The following is a 12,234-nucleotide window of genomic DNA, read 5'->3' as shown; positions in this document are numbered from 1 at the left end:
ATAAACGATGAGAGTAACAATAACAAGGGTCGATGGATCGAGAAGGAAAAAAATGTGTAAAAAAACACTTGACTCGGCTACAGAAAAAGAATAGAGGTGACTTTTTCGTATAATATATTATATGGAAACGGTTTTTTGCTATTGTTCTAAAGAAAACTTTACAAAAGCAGAGTACCCAAGTTTGCCACTACTTTTTATACAAATGCATTTCGCGTAAGTTGTAGAAGAATCTTCTCGACCAAGTCGTTAAACATTTCAAAATGCTTATTATTTTAATGAACATCTAAACAAACCTGCTAAATCATACCAGTATTATTCGCCTGAATTGTTCGAAAATTAATTGATATTTAACTTATTGAACACAATAAAACAAAGTATTACTATAAAGATCTCTGGCGATGCTATTATGGCGAGAGAGGGTCCCCACACTATTTTAACATTTACTGACATCTATACTAATCAACATATATTTTTAATGATCATTTTTTTTAATTTCTTACCGTCAGACGGTATATATTTTGATTGTTTCAACCATCTCATACCGTACGAGGGTAAGACAGAATTACGGTAAGCGAGAACTGATAATGTAGGAATTTGGTACGTAGGTATCGAAACATACATATATGTATACCACGTAACATGGAACATGAGATTCGTTCACCTTACAATCCAGGGACGGTCGGGGACGGTGTGAGCGAGTCGGAGACGAAAGTGAACAAGTGCTCTTCTCCGATCGTCCGCGATCGTCCCTGACCGTTTAGATTAATGCTGTATGTAAACAATAGTTTGTAAATAAAGAAGTGCAAATATAAACAAGTTTGTTTACTTTTTGCATTAATCTAACCTAACGTGTACAACTGCGCATCGCGTACGGTCAGGGACGATCAGGGACGATCCAGCGATGGGATATAGTTCCGGCCAGATTTGGGAATTCTCTAGGACCCAACCTCTCTGACGTGGGAAATCACTAGATCAAAAAAAAATTAGTACCAAAGGTGACGCGCGAGATTCAAATAAGGTCCAATAACACAAGCATCCATCACCTGATGACCCGGGGCGCCTACTGGCCACTCTGTTAAATAATCAATTAATAATAACACAAGCATCCATCACCTGATGACCCGGGGCGCCTACTGGCCACTCTGTTAAATAATCAATTAATAATAACACAAGCGCCTATCACCTAATGATCCGGGGCGCTTACTGGCCACTCTGTTAAATAAATAATTATTAATAACACAAGCGCCTATCACCTAAATACCCGGGGCGCTTACTGGCCACTCTGTTAAATAAATAATTAATAATAACACAAGCGCTTATCACCTTATGACCCGGGGCGCTTACTAGCTACTATTGAATAATAAATTATCAAGTAATTACAAGAGCGCCAATTAAAAAGATCTTTGTCGTACTAGATAGGCAATCAAAATTGTGATATAATTAATATGTTATCGATCAACTTTTTATCATTTAATAGTGTTGCAAACAAGTGTCCTGGATCCTCAGGAAGAAGGTGCTTGACATACTTATGAATAATTATTTATTTACTAGATTTGCAATTAGCGCCCCAGGTAATACGGTGATAGGCGCTTGTGTTATTTATTAATAATTATTTATTCAACAGAGTGGCCAGTAAGCGCCCCGGGTATTCAGGTGATAAGCGCTTGTGTTATTAATAATTATTTATTTAAAAGAGTGGCCAGTAAGCGCCCCGGGTCATCAGGTGATAGGCGCTTGTGTTATTTATTAATAATTGTTTATTTAAAAGAGTGGCCAGTAAGCGCCCCGGGTCATCAGGTGATAGGCGCTTGTGTTATAAATAATTATTTATTTAAAAGAGTGGCCAGTAAGCGCCCTGGGTCATTAGGTGATAGGCGCTTGTGTTATAAATAATTATTTATTTAAAAGAGTGGCCAGTAAGCGCCCTGGGTCATCAGGTGATAGGCGCTTGTGTTATTTACTAATAATTATTTATTTAACAGAGTGGCCAGTAAGCGCCACGGGTCATCAGGTGATAGGCGCTTGTTTTATTTATTAATAATTGTTTATTTAACAGAGTGGCCAGTAGGCGCCCCGGGTCATCAGGTGATGGATGCTTGTGTTATTGGACCTTATTTGAATCTCGCGCGTCACCTTTGGTACTAATTTTTTTTTGATCTAGTGATTTCCCACGTCAGAGAGGTTGGGTCCTAGAGAATTCCCAAATCTGGGACGATCGGAGAAGAGCACTTGTGTGTTCACTTTCGTCTCCGACTCGCTCACACTCACACCGTCCCCGACCGTCCCTGGATTGTAAGGTGAACGAATCTATGGCTATATTTTGTTTTTTTGAATATTTATAGGTTAAGAAGTAGGATATACGTCATGTAAACAAAGACGAAGATTTTAATTGATTTTATATGTCAATAGAATTTACTTATCAGATAACATTCAATACATATATTGTGAAAAATGGAAGTAATGGAAAATTCTCAATTGTCGAAAGAAGATTATTTGATACGACGTGCGAACGAGGCTTTGTCAACCGATATTTATTCCGCTAAATCTTGGTTAATTACTGCCAAATCTTTGTTTCCCCACAGTGCCAAAGTGCAGGTATGGTGTAATTACAGAAACAGCAATAAATTACGAACACTTACACTGTACTCAAAAACCATGTTTATGTTATGTTTCAGTTTGAAGCGTACAGAATTGAAAAATTGTCGAAAAATGTTGCAGAAGCGGCAAAATGCTTCAGTGAAATGTAAAGCCGTAAATTTAAAAATAAATTAATTTATTTACCAACTAATTATGAATTTTTTCCTAGTAAACACCAAATCAATTGATCGTGTAGCTAATTTTTGATATGTTTTTCTACAGGTTTCAAAACTTTCCCAATGATAAAGAAATTTGGAAGGAAATCGAAAAGTTAACGTTTTCTTTGAGGACTGAACAATGTGACGAAGATTCACAATTTTTGTCCCAAATTTTTCAATACTTACCCCAAGACCTTCAACATAGATTACTGATCATGACGGCAGATCATAGCGAGGATACTATGGAGCATTGTAAATTATTGTTGCTCCTGTTGAAAAGATTTCCTCAAACTGTGGCTACTTATGGAGTAAATTTGAGTTTCAAGTGCTTTTTTTTTTTTTATTATTGAAAATGTATTATTTGTAAACATTTGTGTTTGTTGCAGCCACGTTTAGTAGAAACCCTTTTAACAGCAGAGAAACACAGTCATTCTGGCAAAGCTGTCAATGAATTTAGAAAGCTACTAGCCTGCGAAGCTTTGCCCATACTTGGTTCAGCTCCAGTTGAACTAAATCCTAAGCTGAGCTTAAGGTTGCTCTGCAAAGCTGTAGAGTTTTACTTTGCTTGCATACAGCAGCCCCAAGATTCCCAAGTTGCAAGACCATGGGATTTTATGTTTCAAGTGATAGAACTTATGGGTCAAAAGTTGGGGTGGGAACTTAGCAATTTTTTTAGTACAGCGTGGAACAGAGACACTTACTGCGATAGACTTCAAAAATTTGCAAGTGCTCATAGTAACGAGCTAAATCACTCATCTGGAATAACGGAAGATCCAATTGTACGGCAGCTTTTGTTATGCTCAATAATAGTCATGGTCAGAGTTTTAACTGAACACACTGCATTAATCAATAGCGATCAACTCCCATACTGTCTTGTCGAAGCATTTGCAGATCCAGTCACATGTACGTTGGATTCCACAAGAAGTATAAAATATTTTTATCGGAATTTAGAATTTTATAAAATGCGTGATTTGGTTTTCAGTGGTTACGGAACCAAAAGTCAAAAAAAGGAAGAGAGAAGAGCCATTAGGAGTAGTAATAACCTGTGATGGCGAATACAATGGTCACGGCTTAGCTTTGTTTGTGAAATTATATGATCTTGTACACAGCACTGATAACATGCAAAGAGAATGCAGTAAAATTATTCAACAGATGCGCTTGGAATCCTGGCTGAATCCTTTCTTAAATGATTTAACTATGTACAAAGGACTACATCATGATCTTCTGCTGAGACTTCCTCAAGAAACGAATCCTGCATGCATGCAACTTAGAATGGCCAGCTCGTGTTTCAGTGTCAAAGATTACAAGGTAAAAATATTTTTGCACAAAAAAACGAATCGTTAATTCTTCTTTTATACTGCAAATATACATTTTTGTTTTAGACAATGGTTGACTACATAACATGCGTCATAAGCTCGTTGCCGAATGTTGAGGGAAAAGTATCCAATAAACTGACAGTTCCAGCTGCTAGGCATTTACACTACCTCACTCTAGCTAGGTATCCAATTGTCCAGTATTGCTGTAAGCTTCTTCTTTCTGCTATTAAGGACAGTTTTTCATGGCCTGGAGGTGGTGGAGATTTAGCATTAGGTCATGCATTGGTGTTGATGCAAATTGATTGGCCACAAGAAGTTCAATTTCTTCATGTTATCCTTGAGAGAATTTTAAACAGAAGATCTCTTAGCTATCCTTTATTCACGGCATACGTTATAAATGTCGATATTTTAGAGGAATTGGCGTATATATGGTCTGATGTCCATGTTGGAGGTGGCGTATTTTTAGATATCGCTACCACTACAGGAGTTTTACAGAGTAAGACAACCCTACAATTTTTTTAAATTGTAGTCCTTATTAAATATATTTTTAAAACTTTTGAAATTTGACTTGCTGTACAGATCGCAGAATTTCAACTCGAAATGCTGACAAAGGTCAGCGGGAGGAGATAAAACAAATAATACGAAGACAAGTGGCTCGAGATGGCGTTGATGCACTTGACGAGTTGTTGCAGAAGTTTATTCTCAACGAGAAAAAAGCCTTACAGCATAGTTTGGTTTTAAGATAGACTGAAAAATGTTTATATTATAGTGTAAATAAATTACCAAGTTTTTAATATACCAATCGTTTTTTGGATTATTTTAATGGAAAATAATGCTTTTTGACTGTCATAAACAACAAATTTTGTTGTAAAATCTTTATTTATGATTTAACATTCTTATAATTATTAAATTCTTACAAAATTAAGAATGATAACAATTGCTGTATTTTATATAAATTCATAGTCGAAAGTTTTTATATTACAAATGCTAGACGATATAAATTATGATATATATATATATATATATATATATAAATATATAAGACATATGAATGCATAACAATATTACTAAAATAATGTATATACTGCGATTTGCGATGGCGGAAAAATGTTTGCTCATCCACATTTGTTAGTTTTAAGCTTTTGATTGAACGCAATTGCTCGCCACTCGTTTATTATAATCTAGAACTAGTATACAAAATAATAAGGATATTTTGATACGTTTATCATTCAGTTCGTTATTATGCGTATTACAAAGACTTTTAAAATATAATTAAATTTGTTTATAAAAGATCGTAATCTGAACGTAATAAAAAGTTAGACACCCACAACACTAGCATACATTACATGTAAGAACAAAAGATAAAGACCATATTGAATTTTTTCAACTAAATTGCCCATTGTATCGATGTGGTACTTGCTATTTACAAAATCATTAATTTACCATGGATATGTAAACATGATTTTAAAGCATTATTTATCGAGTAACTTTTCAATGACCCTCGCAATAAAAGTTAAAAGAAATAATAAAACTGGAAAGCTTGAAAAAATTGTTTGTTCCATGAGAATGCAAATTCCATAATTCTGAATTGCAGAAGCAAAGCCTTGAGGTGAAGGCTGAACCTTTAACAAGCTTATCTTATATAAACGCCCAACTGCAAAGCACTTTGTAGCAATACTTTAATTCCTGGCATGAAAGATGCGATGTGACTGAAATCAGGCCCCGACACTAGTTGCGTGTGCAAAGCCAAGCCTTCTGAATAGTTTCCAGTCTGAATCGAGTTGGAGATTTGATGTAAGCCTTGTAATGTGTTTGGCGTAATCTGGAACAAAAAAAAGTTATTGTATTACATCGAGCAATCTGCAATTCGTACTAAAATTCATACTAAAAAAATTACCCTTTGTTCTCTTAGACAGTCATACAAGACTTCTAATTTTTTGGAAACGTCAGTTATTTTTCTTTTCACTTGCTGAAATTGAAAAATCTGTTATGAAAAAAGGACTAGCCAAAGGTATTTGGTTCTCTTTTTTTATTATATGATTAAGTACCGGGTTTTTTGCGTTCTCAAAACATCTATCTTTGAGCTCATTGAATACAGTTTGCAATACCATGTGCTCCTCTGGAATAGGTGCCTTCGGTTTTTCTGGCTCTGCAATCCTTGCCATTTGTACTGGTTGAGCTGGAGCTACAGGCTCAACAGGTCTATTAAATTGTTGCGGAACTCCCGGTGCAGGAATGTTCTGATTGTATTGATTGTATGTAGCCTGAGGGTCTGAGTAGCTTTGCATTGGCTGTTGTCCTGGGTGTACAGGGTGTCCAGGATAGCCGGGATTTTGTGGATATACCTAGGATATCATCGGAAGTTCACTTTGTGTTTATGATAAATCATGTACAGAAATGAATCTAAAATAGTACATACAGTCGGTTCTGGGGCAGCTACACCCAATGGATGTACAATTGGGTTTGGGGCCTGGAACTCCGTCTTTGGCTTTGTAAAAGAAGTTTTTATGATTTTAGATGTATGCAATAACAAGTTGTCAGTTATGTCAAACAAAATAAAAATACAAGTACTAACATCAATTCATAGTGGTTTTTATGAATTAATGTCGTTTGGTCAAAAACAATTTTTTTATGGAAAAACATTGCAGGTAAATGTTAATTGCATCATATACACACTTATTTGTATCTTGAAGAAAATACGAAAAATAAAGAAAAAAATAGCGTAGCAAAAGATAATACAAATTCCAATCATGATTTTTAGCATAGGTACTATAGAGTATAAACACAATTTTTTTCGTCTAGAGATAAATTTTGGAAACTGGCATAAAAAATAAAAGCATATACCATTACTTCTACATATGTATGAAAACATGAAAAATTCTCTAAAACTGTTGTAAATACTCTGATAAATAATAGCAGGATAATCACTCGGGGCAATGCAATTTTTCTACCTTTGCATCGACACCCTTTGCATGCTTTGCTTTCCACTTCCGGCTGCCAGAGTGTTCTGCGCACATTTCGTTCTTGAAGAACAAAGCCATAACTGGCTACATTTCGTTCAGTAAAATTGTATGTATGAGATTTTTTTTAAGTAAAAACTTATTGTTCATTGTTTGCTTAAATTTTCGCTTCGTTATAAATGTACTTCTTTACTGCCCAATTTCAAATTCAAGTATCAATCAGTAATAACTTTATGGGATTCATTTTCTTGTTTAAATAATAAATTTCAAAACGGTAAGGCCAGAGTTATAAAGGAACTCTAGCATTTCCTCTGCTTCGTTGGAAGTAGCAGTCTTAAAAAACTTAAATTTTAAAAACCACCACCATTTACAACGATACTTATTTCAAATGCATGTGAGTACTTAAGTTTTAAAATAACCAGACAGAAACAAATAATCACAAATGTAAATATTTTTCTGATTAAGGTAGTTTTTAAGTTACTCATGCATTTATTCGAAAAATCTAATTTAAAAAATTTGTGAAATTAATTACCAGTGGCTTGTTGGCCTTGTGAGAAATGGGTGGATCATTCCAGCCCGAGCTCTGAGATCCAGATTGGTAAGGATTCTCGTATTCCGGCTGCTGAGACGATAGCGGTGGCGCCGAAGTTGCATTATTTGGTTGAGCCAGACTTGGATCGTAAGTCATTTGAGGCTTCATGAGAGTAGGAGTCGGCAAACTGGACTGAGATGGTCTTTGTTGAAGCTCTGGTTCAGCAGGATTGTAAATCGTGTTCTGAGCTGGGTTGTTTGCAAAGCCTCCAAAACCACCCATTGGCTGTGGTTGGTGTGATTGATAAGGCGATTGATTCGGAAAACTGACAGGCGAGGGGAAGGCTTGTGGCTGCTGTAGTCCACCATACATGGGTTGAGAAGACGTCGAGTAGCTCGAACCGTAGGTCGGACCAGATTTTACCGACGGATCGATGATATATTTAGACTTTGAAAGTGGTCCGACACTTGGAGGTCTGGAACCACTCAAACTAGAGGTCTGAGCGGATGCCGGTGGTGGTGGTGGTACTGATGGAGTCATAGGCGTCTGTCCGTAAGTTTGTGGAGCATAAGGTTCTGGTAGTGGTTGGTTTTGCGGTGGTGGTGCAGGTATCGTTGGTACGAGCGGACTTGAGGCTGGTAGACCAGGACTTCTAAATGGCTGGTTTGTCACTACTCCACCATATAGTGGCTGCTGCGGATGATTTAGTGCACCGCCAAACTGTTTAGTTGGTGCGGTGTTCCAGGCTGGAACTTGGGGAGCAGGAGCCACAGGGATTGGCTGCACTGGAGCAAACGTCGAAATAGCACCGCCTGGTATTGATTTCCTCTGGACATTATGCGTGTACATGTTCTGATTCTTCACAAAAGTAATGAAAATAAATAAAGTAAACATTAATACATGAGTAATTGTTGAAACACATTTGATTGAAAAAACGTACTCTGTAAGTTTGTTGAGCTGCTGTACTTTGCTGGGGTTGAATAGATACAAGGCCAAGTGCTTTGTACAATCTGTCTCGCAATAAGGCAATTCTTGGTTCTTGACTTTCACCAAGATAACCAAGAGCGGCTTCAAAATCGCCCTCAGCAGCAAGCATTTCTGCATAACGAGTCAGCACTGATGCAATATTACCCTCGATATTAACTTTGTGAGGAGAATGGAAATCCAAGGCTTTTTGCATGATCATGACAAGTTCAACAGTCTCTTGGATATCGCTATTCGATGATTCAATTATTTTGTTGAGATTGCCCGAACAAACGTAACAGATTTGTGCATCTTTTTGCAAAGCTGGATTTCCACTTGCTGCCAGTCGATCTCCCAAAGTATCTACAGGTATAAATTAGAAATAAAAATAATGTTATAAAAAAAAAAAAACTTGAAAAACACTTTGACCTTACCACACAACGCATTGCGTTCTTCAAGGTTTGTATGAGTGAAAACTCCAATTAAAGCTTCTTTCCAACTGTTAATGTCACAATTTTTTACGATATCTACCCAGTTTTCGCTTACTAAAGAACTAATAAGATAATTTAAGGTTCCACTTCGTTCCTTGAAAAACTTGTATTGCGTTTGAGCTAATAATTCGGGTCCTCCTGCCATAGCCAAAATTATGGATTCAGCGTATTTTTTATTTTCAAAACATAAATTTACAGCCGCTTCGATGTTACCCAGAAGTATGGCTTGTGTAATCATACCGTCCTCATCTACACAAAATACCCAAGAATAAATTATTTATGTACCAAACAAACATTTTCGTTACGTAAATCTTATATTACCATCTGACGTGTTAATTTTAAAATTAGTTTCTATCGGCTTTTTAACAGCTTTACTAGGCGTAATCGATCTTTTAATTTGCTCTTGTTCAGCGATGGCATCAAATGCAGCACTTCCATCAAAAGAATTACCATTAATTCCCTAAATTGAATAACTTATTAGTGATAGTTTAAAAACTATTTTAATAGTTGAACAATTCATTACTCACATTATTTAAGTTTGAAACCCCTTCTGAAACATGATCAATTTCCGATTGAGGTATATATTTATTCAACTTATTATTCATTTCTTCAATATTGAAACCTAAAAGTTCCAACAAATTTTTTGTCACGTTGTCAGTGAAATAAGCACCAATACAACTCCAAACTTTTCTCTTGTGCTCATCCAAAGCACTTTCAACTTTTTGGTTGCAAAATTCGTTGTACTGGCCATTTTTCAAAACAGATTCTAAATCGTTTGAGCGATGAACAAGTTCAGGATTCGTAGTAACTTGTGATAAGTATACTTTTCTGTTTGCAGGCACATTCGGGTCTGTCGGTTCGTTTTCGAAAATTGTTAATTTTCCACCAAACTGAAATGAAAAAAAGAACCCAATTATTTATTTCATCCCCGTATCAATACTGAATTGATTTTTTAAATCAACTTACACCAAAAGAAGCCCCAGAGCGTTTTTTTAACCACTTTGGTGCTTTCGTAAGTATAGCTGCGGCTTCTGTTTGTATCGTCGGTGGAACTTGCGAGAATGGGTCCATGCCAGGAAAAGAATCAACAATTTTGTTTGACGTTTCGGCAGATCCATGGTTAGCTCCACCTAACAGAGAATATACTATTGCCTGGCCATCAAAACTAGTACCCACAACCAAGCCAGGTGATCTAGGACACCAAGACACATTAAAGTTCCACTGATTTGTTTGAGCCAATTCGCAAACAATATCACCACCCTAAGATAAGATTTTTAATAGATAATAAGCATCATAAAATTCAAAAATAGCGCTGTGAGAAAAATTTAACTGCCACGTACTGGAATATCGGAATTAGGATTCCAACAGAGAATTCTATTGTCTTTTGCACAACTCAAAAGAAGGTCAGAATCATGAGGATTCCAGGCAATGGACAGTACACCCCTTTGATGGTTTTGGAAGGTTCTTAGTGGTGAGGTTGCAAATCTCAAGTCCCACAGTTCAATAATTGGAGTTTGATCCTCTTCTGAAGCAAGACATAGCTGTGTGGCTATATCAGGATGCCACTGTACTGATTTCCATCTAACCTAAATTTAAATAATCGTAAAAAATTAATATGTTAAAAATTTCTGATAACAGGGTGTATAGAGACTCTTACTCTTGAATTGGCATCGGTTAGTTTTATTATAGCTTCATTTTTTTTTAAATCCCAGATGACACAGCGCTGCGAAAATGTTGAAGCAAGAATGTGTTGCACTGTAAGGAATAAAATGCTTTAATGAAAATCATAACTTAAAAAAAAAAATTACTATGTAACGTACCTTGTTTATTCCATGCTATATCCTGTACATCCTCGGCTGGCAAATTTTTGGAACCAGGAGACATAGGCTTATTTGTATTATTGAGATCCCAAATATAAATTTCACTATCTGTCGCACCAGTAGCTAACAAATGAGACTGGAATGGATTAAAGTCCAGTGCTCTCACAGGACCTTTATGTTTGTCCGGGCTGCTAATCAAACAGTTGTTATCGTTCTCCAGCATCTTGTCAGCAGAGTAAATCTTAATTTTTCCATAATCACAGCCACCCACAATGATGCCAGCTGGATTCGTTCCGCAAGCTCCCCAGATTATTTTGTGAAATCTGATGGGTAATTATAATCATTGTACCAAATTTCTCAACATTATGAATATTTTAGCTGGTTATGAATAAAAAAAGCATGAAACCTTAGATCACTTGGCACACTGGTCTTAAGTTGCATCTCATAGCCTGGCTGCTCCAGGTTGAGAGAATACAAATCTAAACTAGCATTGGTACTAAAACTAGCATCCAACTGCTGAGCAGCTGTTCCTGCAGCCAGCAAAATTGGTAAGTTGGTGGGCTGCTGGACTGGTGGTGACCACGCCACATTTACAGTTTTATGCAATTCCTTCACCTTCATTTTGCAACTAAAACCAACAATCAAATGATCAGCACTGAAACATTAAATTGAAAAGCAACAACAGCTGATCGTACAAGACACTCTCGCAAAAAGTCAAGCTTTGACAGGGGCTTGTTACTTAAAAAATCATCAGCATCAAAAAATACCCAAGAAGGACAGTTTATTCACCCACACAGCATTGACCCCAATTATGCAATTCCAAGCCAACGCGAGGAAATATGTACACAAGCTCCTCTCAGAATCCGGGGGATTAAATTACTATCTACTATAAGGCAAATCCCTTCTCTTTGAATCAAAATGCAATAACAATACCACCGTCTGTAGCAGCCGGCGTCTTGGAGTCTCCAATGCAATCTGCTTACCTTGGGATTTTATTTATCCGACAACCTGGACAGGCATGCACTTAACTCGCGGCCGGGATGGGGGATGGCAGAGAAGACGCCTGCTGGCAAGCGACGTGGAAAATCACCCGAGCTAAGAATTAATTAAACACACCACAACACACATCCGTCAAATAAGTTGGACAGACTCGACTCTCCCTGTTCTTCTCTAATAAGTAGTTTTTCCTTCGTTCAACGTGGCGAGAGAGAGCAGCTGCCGCATACTCACACTTTTTTTTTTTTTTAACATTTGCGAGATTTGTATATATGACGTAAATTTAATGGACGCCTTCCATTTTCAAGACGCGGAATATTCGAAACTGTCCAATCAAAAGTGCGCATTGGGCTCGAGGAAA

At 36.8% G+C, this 12,234-nt stretch overlaps 2 protein-coding genes across 3 annotated transcripts; one reads left to right on the top strand and one right to left on the bottom strand.

Moving 5' to 3' along the window:
• Positions 1 to 2,247: 2,247 nt before the first annotated feature.
• IntS10 (integrator complex subunit 10) lies at positions 2,248 to 5,113 on the top strand. The gene is made up of 8 exons (XM_089592545.1): positions 2,248 to 2,297; positions 2,410 to 2,595; positions 2,676 to 2,743; positions 2,860 to 3,103; positions 3,182 to 3,698; positions 3,778 to 4,103; positions 4,178 to 4,607; positions 4,691 to 5,113. Exons 2-8 carry the CDS (start codon positions 2,452 to 2,454, stop codon positions 4,855 to 4,857), a joined length of 1,896 nt encoding a protein of 631 aa, XP_089448671.1. The 5' UTR covers positions 2,248 to 2,297; positions 2,410 to 2,451; the 3' UTR covers positions 4,858 to 5,113.
• A 20-nt stretch (positions 5,114 to 5,133) lies between these two features.
• On the bottom strand, positions 5,134 to 12,130 carry Sec31 (COPII coat complex component secretory 31). 2 transcript variants are annotated; one of them, XM_089592544.1, is made up of 16 exons: positions 11,861 to 12,130; positions 11,284 to 11,505; positions 10,878 to 11,200; positions 10,715 to 10,812; positions 10,398 to 10,643; positions 10,024 to 10,317; positions 9,585 to 9,947; positions 9,379 to 9,517; positions 9,001 to 9,306; positions 8,544 to 8,929; positions 7,604 to 8,461; positions 7,063 to 7,158; positions 6,531 to 6,599; positions 6,160 to 6,456; positions 6,009 to 6,080; positions 5,134 to 5,933 (listed from the first exon to the last, which is right to left on the bottom strand). In XM_089592544.1, exons 2-16 carry the CDS (start codon positions 11,496 to 11,498, stop codon positions 5,745 to 5,747), a joined length of 3,951 nt encoding a protein of 1,316 aa, XP_089448670.1. In that variant the 5' UTR covers positions 11,499 to 11,505; positions 11,861 to 12,130; the 3' UTR covers positions 5,134 to 5,744. The 2 variants fall into 2 exon arrangements, with proteins under 2 accessions (XP_089448670.1, XP_014213615.2); XM_014358129.2 differs by lacking the exon at positions 7,063 to 7,158.
• Between the last annotated feature and the right edge of the window lie 104 nt (positions 12,131 to 12,234).

Source organism: Copidosoma floridanum, unplaced genomic scaffold (genome assembly GCF_036245765.1).
Source record: "Copidosoma floridanum isolate Cflo_tuat_1 unplaced genomic scaffold, Cflo_Japanese_pri ptg000019l, whole genome shotgun sequence".
Classification (NCBI taxonomy): domain Eukaryota; kingdom Metazoa; phylum Arthropoda; class Insecta; order Hymenoptera; family Encyrtidae; genus Copidosoma; species Copidosoma floridanum.
The sequence above is the reverse complement of the archived record's forward strand: the minus strand, read 5'-3'. Positions and strand labels throughout refer to the sequence as shown.